This window comes from Atractosteus spatula, chromosome 13 (assembly GCF_055471065.1).
Source record: "Atractosteus spatula isolate fAtrSpa1 chromosome 13, fAtrSpa1.hap1, whole genome shotgun sequence".
Classification (NCBI taxonomy): Eukaryota; Metazoa; Chordata; class Actinopteri; order Semionotiformes; family Lepisosteidae; genus Atractosteus; species Atractosteus spatula.
In genome coordinates, this window is record NC_142718.1 from 23,771,009 (window position 1) to 23,795,460 (window position 24,452).

At 33.8% G+C, this 24,452-nt stretch overlaps 1 protein-coding gene across 3 annotated transcripts in view; it reads left to right on the forward strand.

Moving 5' to 3' along the window:
• gulp1a (GULP PTB domain containing engulfment adaptor 1a) overlaps window positions 1-24,452 on the forward strand; it is a 217,136-nt gene that overhangs the window by 179,458 nt on the left and 13,226 nt on the right. For 2 of the 3 annotated variants that reach the window (XM_088930998.1, XM_088930999.1), the window contains exons 6-11: window positions 9,584-9,721; window positions 10,069-10,185; window positions 10,771-10,857; window positions 15,859-16,083; window positions 17,360-17,498; window positions 18,317-18,417. In XM_088930998.1, coding sequence (XP_088787124.1) covers window positions 9,584-9,721; window positions 10,069-10,185; window positions 10,771-10,857; window positions 15,859-16,083; window positions 17,360-17,498; window positions 18,317-18,417 — 807 coding nt within the window. The remainder of the gene's footprint in view (window positions 1-9,583; window positions 9,722-10,068; window positions 10,186-10,770; window positions 10,858-15,858; window positions 16,084-17,359; window positions 17,499-18,316; window positions 18,418-24,452) is intronic. The other variant, XM_088931000.1, reaches the window with a different exon arrangement.

Below are 24,452 nucleotides of genomic sequence, written 5' to 3' on the forward strand. Positions count from 1 at the left end.
TTACACTTCCAAGAGCAGAATGTTACTGTTATTTTTGTTTTATTTAAAGGAACACTTAAAGATGTGAACAAATGTGACTCTCCAGTTTCCTGTAATTCAGTTATTTATTATGAAAAATATAAATATGACTTTGGTCTGTGTAATGCTATTATGATTGCAGTATATTATTATTTTTATTATTATTATTGCTATAGTAGGTGATGTTTTTTGTTTTAATTTTATTGTTGGTATAAATAAATCTGGAGGCCACTGTATATATTATTTTGTATGCTTGTTTGGCTCTTCTGTTTGAACAGAGTAGTTTAATAATTTGTAAATCAAGAGCAGGAGGAAATTAGGTGCAAGAGATGGGGGCTTGATGAGAATGATGTCATTCAATGATTTTAATATTCTAAAAAATCCTGATTGCACAAGGCATATCCAGAAAGAATCTATACTCATTATAGATAGGTATAAATACTATACCTATCTATAATGATGGTAATGGGTTTGATTAACATTCACTTTGATTGCAGAAAGATGTAGTGGATCAAAACAGTCTAGCTCACTGACTTCCAACTACACTGATCAAAAGATATTTCATTTATCCATCCATGTGTTATAAGAAAACATGTTTGTTTTAATATTTTGCTTTTTATGATATAATGCTCAGCAACCTTTTGAAAGTGTTATATCTGTACACTGAAATGTACATTTTACATTCCATGATAGCAGCATACTATGTATTTTATACTAGATAACAGGTTACAAATAAGTGAGCATAATTGAAAATACTTTCCTTAGGGTATTCATATTTAATATTAATCAAAAGATAATAATAAAGAAATTGGTAAGTGTTTTTCTGACTCCTCTATGAATGGACGCTCTCACCAGCTGGAACAAAATGTCTCTTAATCCTGAAAATCATGTGTAAAGTAAATCTGAGAATAATTAGACGAAACATATATCATCATGATGTGGGTATATACTATTGTTTCTCAGAAAAAAAGCTATATGGTAACAAAAACACTTCTGCAATTAAGCCTTTTGCCAGGCTTAATGTAGTAGTCTTTGCTTCCATAAGACTATTTGACTAACTAAAACAAAGGTAATTACTGACTTTTATATTTGGAAAGTGTATTTTTTATTGATTTACTGAATTACAGCTAATATGAAGAGGTTTTTTTTCTATTCATAGTATACATTATCGACAACCAGTATCAATTAAACTTAACTATGGGGAGCAGGGTGCCATCCTTTGAACATGGATTGATTGTTTTGGCATATGAGGAGCTTGGGCATTTTGAGGTATTTCATATTTCATAAAAGGGTTATACTAAGTTCCCATATGAATTTTCAACAATTCTTTGTTCATAAAAAACAAAGATACAAAGATCAGAACAATCAGAACCAGTTAGACATTGGTGGCTTGCATAGGGCTGCCTCCAGGTGCTTCATTTTCATGACAGTTGACTACAGTATTCAGAGTTCCAATAAAGTAATAATCTTAAAATGTAAACGTGAAATTTGTAATTGTCAATGTATGCAAGAACATCCCTGATTTATTATCTTTGATGCTCCATCATATATTTAAATTTGCATTTATTAGATTAAAAAAAGATTTAATAATTACATTTAATAGTTAATCCATGTTTTCATGGCATTTCAAGACATTTTTAGCTATTAAGAGCCCTTTAAGGGTTTCTGCTACACCTTGTTATTGCCTCACATTTGAGCATGAGGATGACATATACTGTAATGCTTGGAGGACTAGGGTTTGGTTATGTAAACAGTTTAAAATATTTTGATTAACTGGACCTTCACTTAGTTGTTTAAAAGCTGAACTTGAAAACAACTGTGCCTGCTGTTACAAATCCAGATGACAGATTTAGACAGCTATTATTCACCATTGTTAAATTACAGTAGGCATCTTAAAATATTTTCAAAAGCAGTTACATTTTACAGATTTCTTTTTGTTGAGATCAGCTAAACACAAACATTCAGGTCACTCTTAAGCTTTCTTTGAGAGTTTTCTGTAAACTGCAGACCCCACTGTTCAATTTGAAATATTGCTGTTGGCTGCTTTACTTTTTAGGTGATTAGTTATAGATTTAATGCTGATCTTAGCATTATTAGCCATAATATCCATAGTATCTTAGCTGATTACCCATCAGCTGTTTTTTTTTCCATTTTCTTTTATTAGTTCACCATGTTTTGAATTGCTAAATCTACAGGGACATGATGATTCCCATGACCTTCAGTCAGAGAGCAAGTATCAGATGTCAATTTAGGGCTCAACAAACAAAATAGAACATGATTGTTATAGAAATTGTAATAAAAACGCAAAGAAAACCTGTCCCACTGATTTTATTTTTTACAACATTGTGTTTACGATGTTTAACTTGGACACCAGAACATACAAAACTCCTATAAAGCTCCAATTATTGCATTGCATTTTCTTTTCGAGAAGTAAAAATAATAAGTATAAAAATTCACAGCTGTAATACTGAAAATTTCCTTGGAGGCTGTTGTTTAGAATTAAGAACATTCATTGGAAAAATAAAAGATCGATGTTGGCAGCACTTTACACTGTTGGAATAGAAGCTTCCAAAACCCATTACATTGCAAAACAAATTGTATTGTCTCCCATTCTCACATTATAATGGTTTAGTATTGTTTAATATTGTTTTCAGCTGCAGTAGAGAGAGTTGGGTGTCCTAACAAAGTAAACAAATAGCATAACCATGAGTAAATAAACGATCTTCACTAGGCAAAAAAAATACAAAGATCCATTAACTTGAGTTTCATTTAAATTGGTTCCCAGTGTTTTAAAAGGTAATTCTGTAAAAGGTATTTGTATTCCTGCCATGCACTACTTATTATTCATTTTTTCACAACAACATTTAAAAAGTAATTTTTATGTACTGTCTGTACATATGTATAAGTATAGTACCTGTAGAAAACTCTCATTTTTTAATTATTCCAACTTACTTATATAAATATCAAATGCAGTACCTGCTTTTAGGCAGGGTAAATGTAAATATTTTCAAAATAAAAAAAATAAAAGTCAGAAATGCCGTGCTATACACCATCTTCTAATGCAGTATATCAATTTATGATTTCATTAGTACAACTGTACAATATAGATTCATTTTTGCTTTATTCTTTTTCATTATATCTTAATCTCTTTATTAGCTGATTAGCAGTTACTATAATTTCTGTCAGAAAAGCACTTGTATGAGAAACCCTGTTGTTTTGGGAACTGGGTTGATGATGCACGTTTACATTGGAGGGTGGAAATGACGAGAAATAAGAAGCGAGCCTAAACACAAGCTCTGGGATCAAATAGAGTATTTATGGGAAAGGTTTTATGTTGAATGTTAACTTGATTGGGTGTCAGGGTGGCATTATGGTTAGTGCTATTGCTTCACTGCTCCTGGGCCTAGGACTGGGGCATCTTCTGTGCATGTCCACATGTGTGATGAGTGGGTGCACGACTGTGTTTGAAAAAATATGTGCTTGGTAGTCTTTCAGCGCTATTGCATTTCACTCAGTGCTGTTGGTTTTGTATTTGTAGCATCTGTGGTCTTGACCTTGCAGTGTGGTCCAGCATGCCTTGCTGGGAAGGTTTTTCTGTTATTTTTTAAAATTGTTTAATACATTTAGATTCTGCTTTTTACTGGGGCTACTGCCCAAACCATTGCGTAAAGCAGAGGAATTTGATATGACCGTATCAGTTAAGAGTTCTCAATATTCATTAACCACATGTGCGTTTGGCGTGAAATGATTTATTATATATGCAACTGGTTTTGTCACTATTCCTGATAACTGTCTGGAGTTTGTGCTGTAATGTTATTATATTATGTCTGGTAATTGTGTTGCAGTAAAAGAACTTGCTAACCTAACTTTGTAGCAATCCTGTATTAGATAAAGTAGGTAGAAAATGGACGTCTGGAAAATTGTCTTTGAATCCCTGTAAAGGACATTAACATCGCCATGTTTGGAGCAGGTAACAGTTTGAAATTTGGCACTGGAGAGACTATATTTTACCTGTTGTAAATTGCTAAATATACTCTGCTGTAAATGCGATAAGAGATTACTGGAATGGCACTATCACCGCTAGGTGACGCCAAAGTGAATATGTACTGTACATATGTACTGCTAGAAAGTTGCTGCATTATTATTACACAGTTAAAATATTGCATTATGGATGTACATTTAAAAAATCTTAAGTAACTATAGCTTAACTTCTTTTGGTTATGTATTGTTTTGTACAGTATCTCCAGGTGTTCCACCAAGAGAACATTTTAAAAATATCCTACTTAAGTGGTAACAGCAAATACTTCTGTATTTTCCCTTGATATGTTTTGAATATCACTTCCCAGCCATGAGGAATATTCAGCTGAGCCTGACACATGTTTTTAACTACATTTTCATATGCAGTTTTGCCTTTGAGAACCAGATGGGCTTCATCCAGATCACCTCTAAAACCCAGGGATTCATTAAGTCATACAGAGGAGTACTGTTTAGTAAAGGATAATTGCATTCCATTATTTCCAACAGAAATAACTAACCCTGGGGATAGCTCCACCCTGTGTTCAGAGAATCTCAAAGGACAAAAGCGGCATGATGAAGTGCAGCTTGTGGGCGTTTTGTTCTCTTAGTTTTCGGTCTGACACATATTGCTTAGAAAGCGCAATGTAAGTGAAAAATCACAGTGGGAATAAGTACTGGTAAAACAACTGCTTGAATTACTGTAAATTAGATCCAGTCTGGAAATAAAAGCATCTTGTTTGCTGTTTACAGGGGTTTGTGTAATTTCCAATGTAGCAATAACCCCAAGTGATTCAGCCCATGCATCAGTTGGGTGAGGTCTTTGGATCTTTGGAATTATTCTCTTATTCACCCAAGGGAATGCATAGGATTAGCAAGGCCTGGGAAAACATGATATGCAACAGAATATGAACTGCATAGGAAGAAAAATAACTTAAGGAAAATAAAAGATATATAGATTTGAAATGGTAGAGGATATACAGAGTAGTATATATACAGTAAATACAGTATTGTGCTATATACAGCATGATGTATACAGTATCTGGTGTTTTGGATTGTGCAAGAAAAAAAGAAAATCCCAAATTTAATTCTTCAAAAATATTCATTGTTGCATGAGAGGATGTTTTAATGTCCGTACATGTTAAATAATCTGGCAACGAACCCTGCAATTTACTAGACAACTGTTAACAGATGAATTCATGAGAACAATGACTACATTAAGATAAGATGCCAATATTGTCCCAGGCAGTAAGCATAATGTGCTGGATAATTTGTCAGGGGATGGCTGATGCTATATAAATAAAAAGAAATACATATATAGTACCAATTTCTTTCTTAGTTTTCAATGTTGTGCAATGTTGTAAATCGTGTCAATTTATCTCATACAATTTCTGATCACATGTGACAGCGTATGATCAGTGATACCCAAACTCACAGCAAGGTGAGGGAACAAAAATTGAATTTTAGTTATTTGGTGCTGGTGTGAATAACAATTAATTGTTATCAAGCTGTTGGCTACTCTTTTTAGCATGTTAGAACTATATCTTTATACTGTAATACATTTTATGAACTTCCCAGTGTTTATCAACATATAAACGAGAGCTTTTGTACAAGTTTCGTGCCCCAAAACCATTCATTTAGAGGAACACTGCTTCAGAATGCAGAATACTATCAAAGTTTTGTTTACTTGCTCATTAATATTTTCATTTTTTAATGTCTGGGCAATAGAAATGAAAAACATAACTTTTTGCCTGCCCAATTTTTAAAAATTGCTTCATGTTTAATATTGTTAACATGGAAAGCTGACTTAGTCATGTCTGTTGCAACATCAAAATACATAATCATTTCTGCAATTCAGTGTTTGATGACATTGTGACTACTATTGGGGAAAAGGCTTATATTTTTACTGGTTACAGTATTCTTCTTTCTCACATAACGTGTCAAAAGCAACAAATAACACTGGATAGAAATGTTCTTTGTTTACAAATGTTTATATTGTGTATTTTAATGTTTATTAGCCTTTTTACATAAAATGCATATGACATTATTTAAACCTTATATGCAGAAACAAGAATACTTTTTAATTGGAGACAACGTTCAGGTTTTTCAAATTGTGGGTGGATGATTCAGTTAAACAAATGCTAGAAAACATACAGAATTAGTGTATAACTGTTTAGTATATATACACTGTTTAAATAGTACTTAATTTTTTAAAACGACCTTTGAACTTTTGCCTTCTCATTAGGAGCATGTGAAAAGAGTAATTCTTCAGGATGGCTTACTATTATCTCATTCCGGCTCATGACGCATCTTTTCATATTTCTTTTCACTTCTAAATGAGGAGTATAAAGATTTTGATATAGCTCTTTCTTTCTCTAGAAAAAAAAATAGTAAGAAAAGCTCTTTACACAAACAGGCAATTTGTATGTATTCAGTGGTGCATTGAGAGCTATTTTTCATTTGTCAAAATTGAAATTCAAAATTTGTAATGTCTTATGTCTGGTCAGTTTTTCTGAAGGTAATCATCTGGATTCTTGAATTTTACTTGCAGCATACAAACTTTTAAGTAGGTTTCTGCATGTTACATTCTTGTCAAGAACAGCATGGTGGTGTGATAGTTAACACTGCTGTACAAGTTTTGAGTCCTAGGTCCAGTTCCAGCATGGGGCATCTTCTGTGTAGGGTTTTTGCATTCTTCATGTGTATGCATGGGTTTTGTCTGTGTGCTCTTGTTTAAATGCATTTTAAATTGGTGTCTAAATTACCCATGTACAGTGCCTTGCGAAAGTATTCGGCCCCCTTGAACTTTTCAACCTTTTGCCACATTTCAGGCTTCAAACATAAAGATATAAATTTTTTATTTTATGTGAAGAATCACCAACAAGTGGGACACAATTGTGAAGTGGAACGAAATCTATTGGATTTTTGAAACTTTTTTAACTAATAAAAAAATGAAAAGTGGGGCGTGCAAAATTATTCGGCCCCTTTACTTTCAGTGCAGCAAACTCACTCCAGAAGTTCAGCGAGGATCTCTGAATGATCCAATGTTGTCCTAAATGACTGATGGTGATAAATAGAATCCACCTGTGTGTAATCAAGTCTCTGTATAAATGCACCTGCTCTGTGATAGTCTCAAGGTTCTGTTGAAAGCGCAGAGAGCATCATGAAGACCAAGGAACACACCAGGCAGGTCCGTAATACTGTTGTGGAGAAGTTTAAAGCCGGATTTGGATACAAAAAGATTTCCCAAGCTTCAAACATCCCAAGGAGCACTGTGCAAGCGATCATCTTGAAATGGAAGGAGTATCAGACCACTGCAAATCTACCAAGACCTGGCCGTCCCTCTAAACTTTCAGCTCAGACAAGGAGAAGACTGATCAGAGATGCAGCCAAGAGGCCCATGATCACTCTGGATGAACTGCAGAGAACTACAGCTGAGGTGGGAGAGTCTGTCCATAGGACAACAATCAGTCTTACACTGCACAAATCTGGCCTTTATGGAAGAGCGGCAAGAAGAAAGCCATTTCTCAAAGATATCCATAAAAAGTCTCGTCTAAAGTTTGCCACAAGCCACCTGGGAGACACCCCAAACATGTGGAAGAAGGTGCTCTGGTCAGATGAAACCAAAATCGAAGTTTTTGGCCACAATGCAAAACGATATGTTTGGCGTAAAAGCAACACAGCTCACCACCCTCAACACACCATCCCCACTGTCAAACATGGTGGTGGCAGCATCATGGTTTGGGCCTGCTTTTCTTCAGCAGGGACAGGGAAGATGGTTGCAATTGAGGGGAAGATGGATGCAGCCAAATACAGGACCATTCTGGATGAAAACCTGTTGGAGTCTGCAAAAGACCTGAGACTGGGACGGAGATTTATCTTCCAACAAGACAATGATCCCAAACATACAGCAAAATCTACAAAGGAATGGTTCACAAATAAACGTATCCAGGTGTTTGAATGGCCAAGTCAAAGTCCAGACCTGAATCCAATCGAGAATCTGTGGAAAGAGCTGAAAACTGCTGTTCACAAACGCTCTCCATCCAACCTCACTGAGCTCGAGCTGTTTTGCAAGGAAGAATGGGCAAGAATTTCAGTCTCTCGATGTGCAAAACTGATAGAGACATACCCCAAGCGACTTGCAGCTGTAATCGCAGCAAAAGGTGGCTCTACAAAGTATTAATGCAAGGGGGCCGAATAATTTTGCACGCCCCACTTTTCATTTTTTTATTAGTTAAAAAAGTTTCAAAAATCCAATAGATTTCGTTCCACTTCACAATTGTGTCCCACTTGTTGGTGATTCTTCACATAAAATAAAAAATTTATATCTTTATGTTTGAAGCCTGAAATGTGGCAAAAGGTTGAAAAGTTCAAGGGGGCCGAATACTTTCGCAAGGCACTGTATCTGTGAGCATCCAGGGTGTAGAGATCCACCTTGTGCTCTGCAGGTTTCCCCATCCCTTGTCAAGTATACTGTATGTGGCTTTAAAAGAGAATGGATGGACATTCCTCTTCAGTTGATGGGACTTCCATTAATCAGTATTTATTAAATAAAAATAAAAAGACTCAAGAAAGAGAATTGGATCTGGTCAGTTCAGCCATACTCATTTAGTCTTTTCCACTGTTTTTTTATAGCACTTAAAGAACTTTTGCACTTTGGAAGAAAGTCAAAGAGGTTGTTGGGACAGTTGAATTTAACCCTAAAGTCAGCTTTTTTCAGGATTTCTCAGTACATAAACAATATATTAAATATTCTAGGTACAGGTATAAGATTCCTGGACGTTTTGTACCATTGCTTGGCAGAAGAGTTAATATCATTAATATACAGTATGTTACTGCCATGGCATTTATTCAAACATCATTGAAGGTAAACATAACTTATGCTACTCTTAGACATCTTAATTTTGAACATCAGGTTTTGAATAAAATATAATTTTCTAACCTGAGGAATTATTCACAACTGAAGAAGGCTCTACAACCCAAATGGAACCTTGTTCCTAATTATTTAACCTGTAAGAAAAAAAAACATTAAAAGGGAGTTTGCTATTGCATAGTGGCAAGAAAACCAGAGCCCTACTAATGTATCACACGTTTTCTTACTTTCAAGATATTACTTTATCTCTGATGTAACTACAAAAGAAGGCATCTTCTCTAAAGGGAACCAAGTTCTCTTGATTATTGCAATGTGAGCACAAGCAAACTGAGTCCTAAAAACAAGAAATTGAACCAAGAAAATGAAAACTAAACAACTTCCAATCGAAATCAGACTGAGGTACAGTATGTTAATTGTGAACAGCTCAACAAGCCAAATTGAGTTCAGTAGAAACGAACCCTGTGTGAATACACCTTTGATACTAGATTTTATGATTGCAGGGACTGTAACTATCATTACAACTAACATAAATCTATATTTTGAATAGGATTGTTCCAACCCAACTTACGTTATCTGAATTTACTTGTAATTATCGCAGGGTCTGCGAAATCAGTTGTAAACCTGATTTATTTTGACACTTTTTGAGTATGTATGACCTAATTGCAATTGTTCTTTCAGGATGTGCAGCACAATTGCCAGTTGCATAGAATATCATTCTGTGCAGATGACAAGACGGATAAGAGGATATTCACATTCATTTGCAAAGATTCAGAATCAAATAAACATTTGTGCTATGTATTTGACAGTGAAAAATGTGTAAGTATTAAGTAAATGTATGTATTATAGGTTTTATAATGTATGTTATTCCTAATATAGAAATTTCGTTCTTAGAAAACCCTCAGGCTAAACTGATTTGCTTTGTGGTGAACACACCAGTTTTTTATATTTTATGTTAAGTATGAATATTTTCATAGAATCATTTTAAATTATTTTGCAGAAGTCACAATTAAAACATTTAGTTCATGTAGTCGTTAATGGTACAGTGTAAAAAAACATTATAGTTTTATGTTCAATATAATATTGTATTTCCTGCGGAATCCATCTGTAAACTTTAGATTTTGTGGTTATTAGTATTTTTAGTATTTTTTTCAATTCTTTTACAGGCTGAAGAGATAACATTAACTATTGGACAGGCCTTTGATTTGGCATATAAGAAATTTCTGGAGTCTGGAGGAAAAGATGTGGAGACAAGAAAACAAATAGGAAGTCTTCAGAAAAGAGTAAGTTGCACATTACTAAACACAGTTTACAGTAAGACCCCCTAAGGAAAACCATGATGCTGCTGGTACTAGAGACTGCAGACCAGCAGGTGACTGTTCCTTTTTGAACAGAATTTTCAAATTTCCTCACTGAGGAAATTATTGACTGAGGACACTGTGGTCTAGGAGATCCTGTCCTTCAGTAAACTCAGTTCCTGACCACTGGGATCTTAAAGCTCCCCTGATACTGTTTTGTCCATGGTGTCATGGACAATATTCCACTCTGGACATGTAAAATCTGGTTTACATAAAGTTCCCCTTTTTATTCAACTGGTGGAGCAATTAATTTTCTTCCTGCATACTCATGCAAAGCACTTTGGGATGAAAAGTACTATATACTGTAAATGCACAGAATTATTACATCTGTAAAAAAAGAGACCATCAAAACAATGTGCTAGAAATTATTATATTCATCTGTTAATGAATTAATGTTACCTTATTGACAATTCCTCCTATTTTTAATTTATCATATGACTGTCCACATTATGCTGCTAACTTTGACATTATGCCTACTGTTTTACTGATCCTTAACATGATTTGTCATAGATTCAAGAACTAGAAACTGAAAACAGAGAGCTGAAAAAGAAAGTGCAAGATCTAGAAGAACAGTTGATGATTTCTCAAGTATCACCGGTAAGTAGCAGCATTAGTATACTGGTATACTACTGTATAGGAATGTTATGGATTATTTTGGATTACTTCTTGTAATATTTAAAACAGGAATGTGTATATCATAATTATTTGATGACTTTGTACTTCATGCTCTTAAAATAAAGCCAAATATACTCATTTGCTTTGTAATAAATGGGGTTATTACAAATATATATATATATGTTTAAAGTACTGTAAAAGATACACATTATAATTGAGCAGTTATTTGAGTAGCTTCCATGATTGTCTTGAGTAGCTTCCAGAATATTTGGTGTCTGTTTTTTGTTTTGTTGAAGGCTAAAGTCATTTAAATAATTCTGTTCTGTTTCACCATGTGGTGCTAATATTATATCTTTTGTACATGATACTCGTCCTTCTTTGGTTTTAATTATTTACATTTTAAGCTTATACACACTTTTTATCTTAACTCAAACCTCATAGTGTTGTGTGGTGTTTGGGGGGCATACTGCTTTTACATGTCTAGATGAGAGAATAATAGCTTGGCCAGGAGGGTAACATTATTGTAAACCCCCCTCTTCCCAGGTGGAATGAGCCAAGGAGGCCCTAGAAGCTTACTAACCATATCTATACATAGTTAGGTGTGTTTGTCTTCTTTCTCTAAATGACTGTTTTCCTCCAGTAAGTATTCGGTATGTCAAAATGGAACAGGAATCAGAAACTGTTTTTCTCTGAGTGCTAAAAATAAAACAAAATCTTATTTTACATTTTTCAACCATCAGAAGTATTTCTAAAGTTACATTACTGTGTTAGGAATGTCTGTCAGTCATCAATGTTTTCTCATAGCCAGCAAGCAGTGCTTGGCTTTGGCCCAGTTGGAATACAAACCTCCATCAGTCCACCTTTTGCAGATTTGAGATGTATTGTTTGAAGACTGCTTTCTGTTTGCCAGGGCCTTCTTGCTCTTACCAATTGGAAAGCTGCCATGGAATTCTAAGTTTGAAAATTCGAATGGGCAGTTGTAAAGGTTGCGCAATGCTCATGTTGTATGCCTAGGTAGTTTAAGTTGTTACAAAAACAATGTATCCTAAATGTTAGATTAGAAAATGGACTGTATGGACATATGTTGTGCATTTGTAATCCAAACCTTTACTTCGTTATTGAATGTAAAATATATAGCCTGTGTGAAAATGAACTACACTAAACTTTTAAACAGATTTTACAAAGACCTAGACATTATTCAGATTTATTGACAAAGTGAAAATACATTTCAAGTGTGATAATGAGATGTACTATAAAATAACGTGTGACACAGTTTTGGTTCCTAATCCCAAAAGACCTGTTCAAAACACGTGGCACAAGGCTTTGTGGTGCAGTCTTTACCAGATATGCTTTGTTTGTTAGATTTTGCATTTACCTATTTTATGTATCGTCCTAACAAAAATGAGAGAATTTTCTATATTTTACATTCTGTCTGAAGTAATGGAAAAGACCCAATATGTTGTAAAGTGGTAGTAGGCATCCCCCTTAGATTGATATAAGTGACCTGAAAAGAGACATGATTGTTGATACAAAACCCTCAGGTACATCACAAAAAGCAACAACAGAAGTGTCAGAAGTATCTAATAAGACTTTCAGACAGAATCAGGGGCTTACAGGTAGAGGCTGGCAGAAAACGAAAAACAATCAGAAGTGCAGTTCAGATAACCAGGAGCTACTCAACCACAGGGATAGACTTTACTTTTCTTGACAAGAAAGAGATAGTCAGATCTGGAAAGACATACAGCAGACTACATAAATGGCAATCGTGTGCCAGGAGCTGCAGGAAATTGGACTTAGAACTTGACTGGAAATCCTCAAATGTCTGAAAAACTGACAAAGTAAACAACACATAATAGTAATGAAGGGAAATACTCTAATGTAACAATCCTATCCAGCAAAAAGCTTTTTGTTAATGAGTCTGACAGTTTATACAAAGTCATTCACTAATAATGTATAATTTGACAGTTGTATTAACACACAGTCATGTCAACCCTCCTTGCTTATCCTATGAGACTTTTTTGTTTTATAATCCATTATTTTATTCATGGTTTGTTTCCCTTAATGCAAGTGGACTCTATTGAGTCTTTGCTTAAGCTTTAGCATTACTGAACAATATACTGTAGGTGGCTTCAAAAATAATTTCAACAGAGAAAAATGTAATAGAAACAGTTTTCTCTATCCTTTAAGTGAATAATTTTTGCTTTGTTTGTTTGTCAGTGATTTACTTTTAGATAAGAGAATTGTTTGTTTCTATGTAGACAATGTTAGTAATCCGAAATACCAGTAAAAAAAGGTTAGAATTGTGTGCTTTTCATAACAGAAAAACAATGAATGAGTTACTGTAATACTCTTTGTCTTAAAAGGCAAGTGGGAGTTAAATTAAATATAGTGGAAGCAAAACTGATTCTGAATTGGGAATTAAATGCTATGTTATTCTGAAATCATTAGAAGTGCAAGCTCTTGTAGATATACATTAAAATATCAGAAAGCAAACATTATGACCACAACACACATTGTTAATACTTAAGCATTATGATTAATCATCCACCACTCATGGATGCCTCCTACTGTTGCTTTTGGCAAATTGGTCCCACAAATATTTCCATTTTCTCATATCAGGAGAAAAATCTGGTTATTAAATGACCTTGACATTGTTTTATTCAAGTCATTTGAGTAATTCTAATACCGGCACCCTGGACTTATATTGTCCTCCATGACAGCACTTGCAGATTGGCAAATCAGATGGAAAATCTGATGGTTGAAGGACTGAGCAGTAATATTACTTTCAATCTGCACTAAAGGCATTCTTGTGTTAAAAAGAATTCCTTCCCACATTCCTACCACCCGACCAGATACAGTAGTTTGAACAACACATGTTCACACATCAGGTCTGTCAGAAACTGTCAAAAGTTCAATAAAACAATCCACAACCTCAGATGTCTTCTGGTCCAAAAAAAGTGAGTGATTTTGTCTCTAAGCTGTTTTATATGTTAACCTTACCTGTCCTCTGACCATGAAAATAACTATGTAAATGGATATAGATGTTATGATCCTTGGATGGCGGTGGTACTTTTTTTCCTGCTCTATCCGGACTAATCCTCTTATTGGCAAAGCAGAACATCTAATTTTCTGGATAACTTCTGAAGAGCCCTATACTATAAAATACCCTGTGACACGATTTTGATTCCTTGTATCTGAGGAGATACAGTAGATAAAATAGTCATAGGGTTAAAGTAAGCTGAATATTACAAATTAATGAAAAAAATGAATAAGTTTAATAATTAAAGAATAAAAGAATACTGTGACCAAGGCATGGGTGTCCAAACATTAGTAAGAAAAACTGCAAAATTACAAAGCATGTGCCTTATTCTCTTATTTTCCTGTTTAACTGTATATAAGCCAAAGAAATATTGTATAAAACTCACAGCCATCTTTCTTTGGTAGTTTCAAGGCATTTTACAACTTACAACATACTTACTCATGTTAGGAGGTACTTTGCTAGGTAGTTTCTCCAAGTGAAATGTGGTGAGTGAAAGCTAGTTAAGCTACTCCTGCAACAGCTGCATTAAATAAAGTTGAAGATTTTCAATATTCTTATGTCCTGAGATTTCTGTTCGTCACTTTTCTAACAGACAGGCCTCTTTCAAGCAGGCAGAGAGCAATTTTCCTTATACAATTAGAGCATGATTGTATCAAGACATTTCCTTTTGAATGACTATTATTTGTAATCAGCTATTTTTGGCAATTTTAATCTAAATCAAATACAAAATGCTGAGCACCTGGCATTTTTATGAAATTGTGTGGCAACGGTTCAATATTTTATCTTATGGATCCATATTTCTCAAACAAGCAGAAAACTTAAGTGTTAACTATTTACCATATATATTTAACAGTATAACTTAAACAGTTTTAGTATGGTCATATTTTAAAAGTATCTTAAGTAAATTGCTCCTGGGGGAGAATACTTGTGAAGATGCTTTGGAAGGATATAAGAAAGTAGGTTTTTATAAAAGAGAGGAGGCCATTCAAGCCATTTGGTTGGTTTATGGTTACATGTCATTAAATTTATTTAATTATACTATGCCTAAGTTTTAAGTGTACAGTATGTACTTTTTGGCAATATATTTTTGTTAATTGCTGTTGCTTTTAACCGTGGTGAGCTGTGAGGTGACTAGATTAAAAGAAAATGGAAATCAATGAGATAGATTGTACATATTATGATAGGTTTTTACTTCTGTTATACAGTATGTCTTTAGCTTTACAATTCCAAGTCTTTAAGACTTGAAAAGTCTTTAAGAAACTATTTAAAGAACATTGAAGTGTGGTGTTGACCATGTTCAGTCTAATAATTCAGTTTGTTGGAGCTGAACCTCAAAACCCACAGCATTTCCTGTTGTTCATTTTTATGTTTTATGAATTCATTGTTTCATAATGTAATTATTGCACCGACATTAGTTATAGCTTGAATACAGTAGCTTTAAGGACAAAAACGTGACTGTAAACATAGTCCTGCTGTACAAATTAAACATCACTTTAATGTAATAATTGCTAAAAAACTATATACTAACTAAATACTGTATACACCTGTACACTTTAGATTTTAAATCTAATTGCTTTGCAAGAACAATGGTGAAAAAACTGCATATGTTTTAAATATTGCAAATTTTGCTTGTAACTTTCTGATTCATCAAGCGCATTATGTTGTGTTCAAAATTGTTGTAGTTTCATTTGATATATTATACATTTTTGGACTGAGATTGGCATAGTATAATTTAGAAAAAAATGTCATTTAAATTAGCAGCTTTCACAGACATTCTAATCGCAAATTAGCAACAGAATTCAGTGGATTTCTTCCATAGATCAGTAAATATTTCAAACACAGAATCAGACATTGCTCAGCTGTTTAAATTGTCTGTCTTTTTTCCTGTATTGGTTTAGTTTGTTTTCTCTCTTTGTAATTCTTTCTTTGTGATTTTTTCACAGCTGCTGCATATAAACTCTACTAATCAAACACATAATCTCCAAAGACCTTCATCTCTCTTCTGGTGTCATAATTTGACATCATTTTCTTGCTTAGAAATCTCTTCCATTACACTCACTCCAATGAGCTCTCCTGACTCCAACTTGTCCACTGGGCTACTAACTCCACCTCCTGCTAAAAGCATTCTACCAAAGCCTGCCAACGGATACAGTATTCCAAGGCCTCGTGTAAATCTGTCTTCTTGTCGTTTTTGACTTGTATTTGTCATGAGCAGAATTATTATCCCGCTGTGTATCACATTTCGGATTGTATCCAAAGTAAATGTTGTATTAAGGATTACCTTAAGAAAAGCTACATAGTACTATTCCACTGCATTGCATTACCCTGTTTAGGTTGTTCTTTATTCTATGATTTAGTAAGAAACTACTAGAGATGCAATCCAATTTTTTTAAAGAAGGGATTGTTTTAGAAAAACCTGTTTGCATTATAATAGTCCCATTTACACCTGGTTCAATCCTAACCATATACTTTCCAGAATCCAGTCTGAAATGGACAGTGTTTAACTTGTCACTAATTAAGGAACACATTGAGATATTGTAAATAATAAGTGAATCCACAATTGACTACAAATCTTTGTAACAGCGTAAGATTACATTCAAACTTCAGAATGGTGAGAAACATTCTTTGTGGTTATAATATGCAGTATATTATCTGACATAATTACAACAATAATCAGTTTCATGTGTAGTTATTAGTGTGTGTGTTCTTAATAGATCTAAAAATAGCTGGAAGAAAAAGTGAGAGAATTGCAAATATGTTTTTTAAAGAAGGAAATTAATTCAATTAAGAGAAATGATTAACCTTTAACCTTTAAGAGATTAGTCACACATGCTCAGTATTTACACATACAAGAACTTTTTAAAATATTTTACAAAACATGATTCACAGTAAAAACGTTGTTGTCAAAAATATACAAAGAAAGGCAGAGATTTAGTGAAGTTATAATACACAGAAGGTAAGGATTCTCATACTGTATGTTGTAATTGTTTTTTTTCTATATAGTTTATTCTATGATGTGATATGAAAGAGATTTTTAATGCATGGTCACTTAATTTTTTGCATTTTACATTGATATTATTATTTTAAAAATGTAATGTCCTGATGCTTGTAATTGCATGACAAATATTTTGTCATTTAAAGTAACTTGAATAATCATAAATGAATGAGAATTGTTAGCTGTTTCATTTGCAGGGCGAAATATTGTAAATATAAATTACAGATGTCTTTTAAAAGACACATTCTTATGATTTTTATTTAAGATGTTCTTAATAGATAAGGGCCCAAAATTAAATCCTAACTTTGACAATTCCTTTTCCATGATGCTTGGTGTACCCAGCCACATACAAGTACCTACTGATTGGCTGGTTGGGTATTTTTTAATACAGAGACATCCTTAGTTTAAGGACCAAAGTATTTATTTTGTTTTTTCATGTCATTTTACAGGTGGGCAGCATCTCGGTTAAATCTCCATCAACTGACATTTTTGATATGGTTCCATTTTCCCCGGCATCTCCATTGACACCAATACCAGCCAGCAATGGTGCACACCTGCCTCCACTTCCAGGCAGATCTCCGGAGCCCTGTAAGTTAACCTCATAGTGCTGATAAGTACAGCAGCATCACCTCCATAGTAAAATACTTAATTCTGGTTCATATTGCCAGAACCTTTATGTGGTTCTCTTTCATGTGGTTATTTCCCCCCATTCCCCTGTGAAAAATTAACAATTTCACAAAAGTGAAGAGTTTCTGAAAGCCGGCTTTAGTCTTTTTAAGAAATTAGGGGCAAAAAAACTGTACTGTAGAAATACAGAAACACATAGATTAAAATATATTTTTGACACCAAATCTGCAACAGGTTGAATAGATTCATGCATGTTTGTAGTCATGAAGCCGCAGCATTCATAAACATTGATATTTATAATATTTTATAAAATTCTAGTATTATAAATTCTCTTTTCTTGAGTGTCTCTACGCGTGATATTGTAAAGATTATACATTAACTTCATTTCATTATATGTAAATCTAAATGCTATTAATTGCATGGACAATAGTATTTGTTTGCTTAAGGTTTTTGCATGCTGCTTATGATGATTTTGTTTTAGCTAATACAAGTTACATTAAACATACAGTGTATGTCAAAGCCACTTCCTTTAGAAAAAACACGTTCTGTTCTCCATCAGTCATTAATACATTCTTAAGATCATGTATAAAAGAACATAATAGACAATTCATTATACTTAAGATGTTATCTTCTGACACTTCGGTGGCTAGTTTCTGAATTTCACAAGCTGGTTTATTTCAATAAAAAACAGTGATACTTGTGTCCATGGAGTTAAAAAGTGAAAAATTAATTTGTTTTATCTAAAGCTTAATAAATCTCTGTATTTTACAATTGCCCAGCTCTAGGGAAGGATCTTTTTGGCGCTGAACCTTTTGATCCATTCATCTGTGCTGCAGCAGACTTTCCTCCTGACATTCAGTCCAAGCTAGACGAGATGCAGGTGACTATTTGTTTGTGAATAATATAAATTGTTTTTATCGTTAAATAAATGTATGTCTTGGAAGCAGACTCAGTCCCATTTGTTTGAAAAGGAACACATGGTTGGACATTTTTCTTATTTATACATATCTACTGTATACAATATACATATATTGTTTATTCTTTTCACATGAATCCCTAGATGTCATAATATCTTTGCATGAAAAAAGGTTTTCTAATAAGTATAACTTGCTCATTCCTTTACTACCAAAAAACTTATACTGTATACCTATGAAGGTGTGTGTATATTGCCTTACAATCAGCTTATGGTATTTGCAAATGAAGCAGGCTGGCTTCTCTGAACATGGGTACATTTCTTCTTCTTCTTCACTCTAATCAATGCATTACTAATATATTGAAAAGCTGAATGTATCCTCTTCAAAAATATATTACACACATTGATAATAAAAATCTGATTAGTGACAAGCACATGTGCTGCCCATGTTGTACAGTATTTATGTTGTACAGCTTTTTGGGGAAAAAGAAGGACATATTTTTCATCATAAATTTAAAATTAAAGTCTGTAGTATATTAAAGTCTGTTGTATATTGTAATAGAAGAGACAGTTTTCAATTCAGTGAAGCCAAAATATTAGTGAATGTGGGCAGAAAAGTGAAAAAGCAACAGAGAATTAACTCCCAAAGATATTACCTGCATGGTTTTTCCAAACTTCTGAATAATCTGTATATATTATATTAGGGCTGTCAAACACAGAAATAATTTTGACATATATTTTCATTTGAAAAATAGTTAACTGCATTTTAAGTGCTTCTTCAAAATGCAAAAGTACCTTTACCATTTTTAATTGTTGATGTTTATGTTAACATCCACAACTAAATGTTTCATTGAGACATCAAAAAAATTAAATAAAAACACAAATTATATAAAAGAGCCAGAAATGACTGGAGCATGAAGCCATAATAAGAACATAAATGGTTACAGATCAAGGGAGGCCATTTGGCCCACTTATTCTGTTTCGAAGATCAGGATCTCATACAGCTGTTTCTTGAGAGAAGACAGGGTTTTGGTCTCAACAAATAGGCTGGGTACTTCCAGACTCCCACAACCCATTCCACTTCTGAAACTTTTCCTCCCCCATTAATTCTCTTCTGCTCTCTGCTTTTTCGTTTACCCCTTTCTTTGAACATTTAACTCTTAAAAGCTCTTAAACGGTTCAACTCTGACCTTCTTGATTGCCAACACTTTATCTCTCTTGGTGGTTTCATTTGTAAGTTGGGTTTGTTAAGTCTGGTGTTCCTCAGGGCTTGATACTGGGCACCCTACTATTCAGCATTTATATTTTCCCACTTGGTCAGCTATTAAAATTTCATAGATTCATCATTTATTTGCTGATAGTCAAATCTATGTCTATACTAATCCTGATACTAAAGTAGCCGTCTCTACACTCTCTAATTGGATCTGCAACATAAAAGTATGGATGACTCAGAATTTCTGATATCATGCTTCTCAGCACCTCCCGTACACTTTGTAAAGTTCATGTAGTAACTGTATCTGTGGATGGCACTGTATTGAATTTCAACCTAAATTACAAAACTGTGCAGTGACATTTAATCCAGGCACATTTGACTCACGTATGAAATATACTTCGAACACCATTCTTCCATCTCAGAACATTGACCAGATTATGTCCTATGTTTTCTCTGGCAGTATCTTAAAAGCTGGACAACGTATTTGTCTTCTCTAGAATTGATTACTGCAATGCCTATTTGCTGAGGTGTCTAAATCCACACTAAACAAACTTCAGTATGTCCACAGTTTAGCAGCCGAAATCCTGACCATGTCAAGTACATTACTCCTGTCGTGGAGTCCTTGGACTGGCTTCCTATCAGTTTTTGAGTTGAATTCAAAATTTTCATGCTCATCTATAAGGATCTACATGGCTTGGCACTTCAGTACCTGGCTGACTTATTAGCTTCCTACTGTATTATTCACTTTGCAGCCTTTGTTTATTTGACTTTTGTCTACTGTTTGTCCCCAAAGCTTGTCTACATTCTATGGATGATAGGGCCTTTTCTTGCTTTATGCCAAAGCTCTGTAATTCTATGCCCAAGGAAATTAGAGAGCCACCTACCCTGAGCTCTTTCAAATCTAGACTCAAAATCTTCTTCAACAAGGCTTTTATTTAATTGAGATCTGTCTGCCCCTTTGCATCTTCTGCTGCATTCTAAACCCTTGTTTTCAATTGTGCTAATTCTGTTATTTCGTTTTTTCCGTACTATAAAGTGCTTTAAGAAACTATTTTCAAAGCACTATATAAAATCATTTTTATCAAAACTCTGCAAACCAACAGAGGATCATCTTTTTCCTCAGTCATTATATTATTGCTTACTTGGGTTTGACACTCAAGATACTGTACAAGTGCAATTTGATTAAACTCGACTGAACTCTGTAGTGATTTCACAATTTTTCATAGTGTAGAGTATAACACTGCTTCTTGTTAATTTGGATGCTTTTGTTAATTTGGTTTCAGTAAGAATACAGACTAACAGTACAGCAGGTATGCGATCTGCTTTTTATCTTTTTGATAAACATTCTTTTCGATTTGCACTCTTGCCTTTGTTTATACATTGCTTGCATCAGTTGGGTTTGTATCTAAGATAAAATGTGTTGTTATTATATTGTCTGCAGTAGAAGAACTGAGAAGTTTATTTTGAGAAGTGATGCAGATTCTAAAGACTTAAAAATGTAGTTCTGTAATACTGGAGCTCAGTCTGTCAATAGATACAAGAAAATGTATTTTTATCTTTCAGGAATTGCAATTTATAAATCCTTCATATTCCATGCTTTTGGTCCATAAACATTTCTTTTTTTTTCCCTTTAGGTAGCTTCCACTCAGTCTGTTAAGCATGCAGTAAAACAACAGGAATGTTCGGTATGCTAGTAGGAGTTTAAACAAAGTTAAAATTGATGTTCTTGGACATTGATTACATAGGTTAATGTATCTATTCAGCTGTGAAAACATGTTGGGACATTTAGCATTTCATATTTCATCCAGTATTTTTACTTCTTTGTGCAGAAACACAGTTCTATGGTGTTTCACAAATTTAAGCATTTGTGTTTGAAGGTAATAGCTTAAGTTTCCTGCTAACAACAGTTACCTGACAGATCTGTATTCCACAGACTGAAAAGTAGAATTTTAGCTTTGTGTAGATGAGTAGTGTGAATTAAAATATACGCTGTATTAATGATGAATATCTGACAGTTAGCTCAATTTAATTATCTATTTGTGGATTACCTGCAACATCACTTCACATTGGCTGCTAATGTATATTTTATCTTGGGTTGATGTCATCAGTTTTTTTTAATATTTTGATCAATGGGAATTTAAAATTGCTAAATGACAATAGTGGTTTCTTTTCCTCCAAACTAAGAAGAAATAATAGCAGTCACATTTGTTGTAATACTAGAAAGAAAACAGTGAAGGTTTTTGAGTAAATTGTTGATGCTCATAATATGTATTGTAACTTATGTACAGTATATTGTAACTGTATAATATTCTGTCTAGAATATCTAAGACTTTTCAGCAGTGGTGTAAGTACTGTATATGTTATGACTTGAAGCATGCTTAGGCAAAATGATATTGTGGTACACTTAGGGGCAGAGTGCTGTAATACAGATCTTGTAATAGGTGAGCCTTGGGAAAACATACAAATAAATACAGCCATAAAATAGTAAATAAAAAATTAAACAAAGAGCCTAGCTTTATCCAAGCTCTAATAGCTCTTCTTCTTGGGCCCTTTCTATAAATAAAGCTTGGCAGCTAAGCTAGTTGTTGGCATCAAAATCCCCAAACTTTTTCTAAAAACCAGAGGCTCTTTTTCAAAACTCTCATTCTTTCTGAAATCTTATATCTCTAAAAACACATAACAAGACCATGGACTCATCAGCTAGTCATTTTCTTCCTTGCTTCCTGCTCCCTCTAGCGCAGTGCATAACAGGAGCCCTTCTGGCACCCTAGCCAGCAGAGGTTAAGGGCCAACAAGAAGCCCCTGCTTTCTGATGCTGCTTTTTTTACCCGGCCAATTATCTGCCTCCAACTGGTCAGGTGACTAAGGATGGCAGGTCATTCCCCTTTGCTCTCTTGGGAATGCAGTTCAGACAAGAACCTCCATCTTGTTCCACCTTCTTCCTTTTATAATATGTGATCATGTAGCACCTTATTAATTGAGTAAAATTTTAAGAGTTGTAAAGGTGTGTTTTTTATGTGCTTGAGTGTTTTTCTGTACAGTTGACACAAGAACATAACATTACTGAAATATTTTCTGTATAATCTAATGCAGGAGTTTCCATTTGTGATCCTGTAGGCTCACAAACTTCGTTATTGTTCCAGTCAAGCTCTCAGACAATTTTGTACCATTAATTCTATGATTATTTTGAACTTTTTGATAGCTTTCAGCTCTTAAACATGTTGGAGGCTGTTTTTTCGCTATAACATTTCACAAGTAATATTTAAGATAAGTATATACATTTGCAAATGTTCCACTCATGCAGCTTATTAGTTCAGTTACAGCTCTACTTACGTAATTAAGCTTGGTTGAATTCCAACCACATAGGACCAGAATTGATAACTTGCACTTATGTTACGTTATTTTAATATTATTTTCATAATGAACATGTAACTATAGCAACCACTTTGCTTTAAGCATTAATCCATTCACTTGGAGCTACACAGAGTGTTAAGACACTCTAACCAGTGCTGTTTTAAGTCCCTTTTGCATTGACAGCCATTACAACACCTTACTTCAAAGAAGATGGTCCTTCTATTTGGTTTTGTGAAACTAACAAACTTGGGTAAGCCCAAATACCTCAGTATTTTTCACAGTAGTAATAGAAGTGATAGCAATTATGTAAGTACTAACTGGTGTTCTTTAACTTTATAGATTTAAACCTTCAGGGATAGTGGTTTTCTTGTGTTATACTTCTGTTTAGTTACTATACTCAGTTTGACAGATTATTTATTTTTATGCAAAGTTTATATTTTCTAGCATCCAAGGTAGTCATTGTTTAAGTGTCAGGAGTTTTCAGGTTTTTTGTTGAACACATACAGTATCTCCATTTGTAGTAAGTTATGGCATACCTTTAATTTGTAAAGGAGTTAAAATCACAGATGATGGATGATATCCACTGCTTATTCTACAGCAGCACAATGTACTTTGTATCTTCAGTGAAATGCAAACTTTATTTTTTTATAAAAATACAATGTGTATAATACCCTATTGATTCCTAGCACCTATTATAATAGTGTTGAGAGCAAAAGATTAAACTGTGTAATTTTTTTCAAGCACGTTTGTATTTGCCTCTTCTACTTTAGCCCCATTTCAATCTTGATTGTGGCCTGGGGTAAAAACTGTGACAGGGATTTGGACCAAAAGACAGTATTTATCACCCTTGTTGCATTAACATAACCATTATATTTAGCTTCAACTCATACATATAGGTAGACATATTTTGTGTATAATACTTTTTTAAATGACTTGGTGGTATTACTTTTTAAATAAAGATAACAGTTGTTTTATAGTATGATCAGCATTTTTAAAATTACCTTGATTGACATTAAGAACAAATTATGGATGAAAAATGAAAATTAGTAATAATTTGCCTACAGTATGAATAGTCTGAATGTGACTCATCCTTTTTCATCCAGATGAGGCATGTCCTAAAGTTACATTCAAACCAAACATGACAGTTTCAGCATGCATTCTCTCCACAGCTGTACAGTCACAATGAGAAGGGTGGTGCCTGTCTGACTTAGAGGCTCATAGTTTAACATCTGCATCACATTTCCTATCTGTTAAGTTGGAGTAGTATTGAAATAGCTTAATATGATGGTGATATGTCTTTATAAAGATAATCAAGAATATCACTGTCCAAGTAAAATCAAATTGGAACAGCACTGTTATTTTTTTTAAAACTACAGTCAACTCTGTAGTAGTAGCCTCACTTGAACAATACTTGAACAATGTAAAATGACAGAAA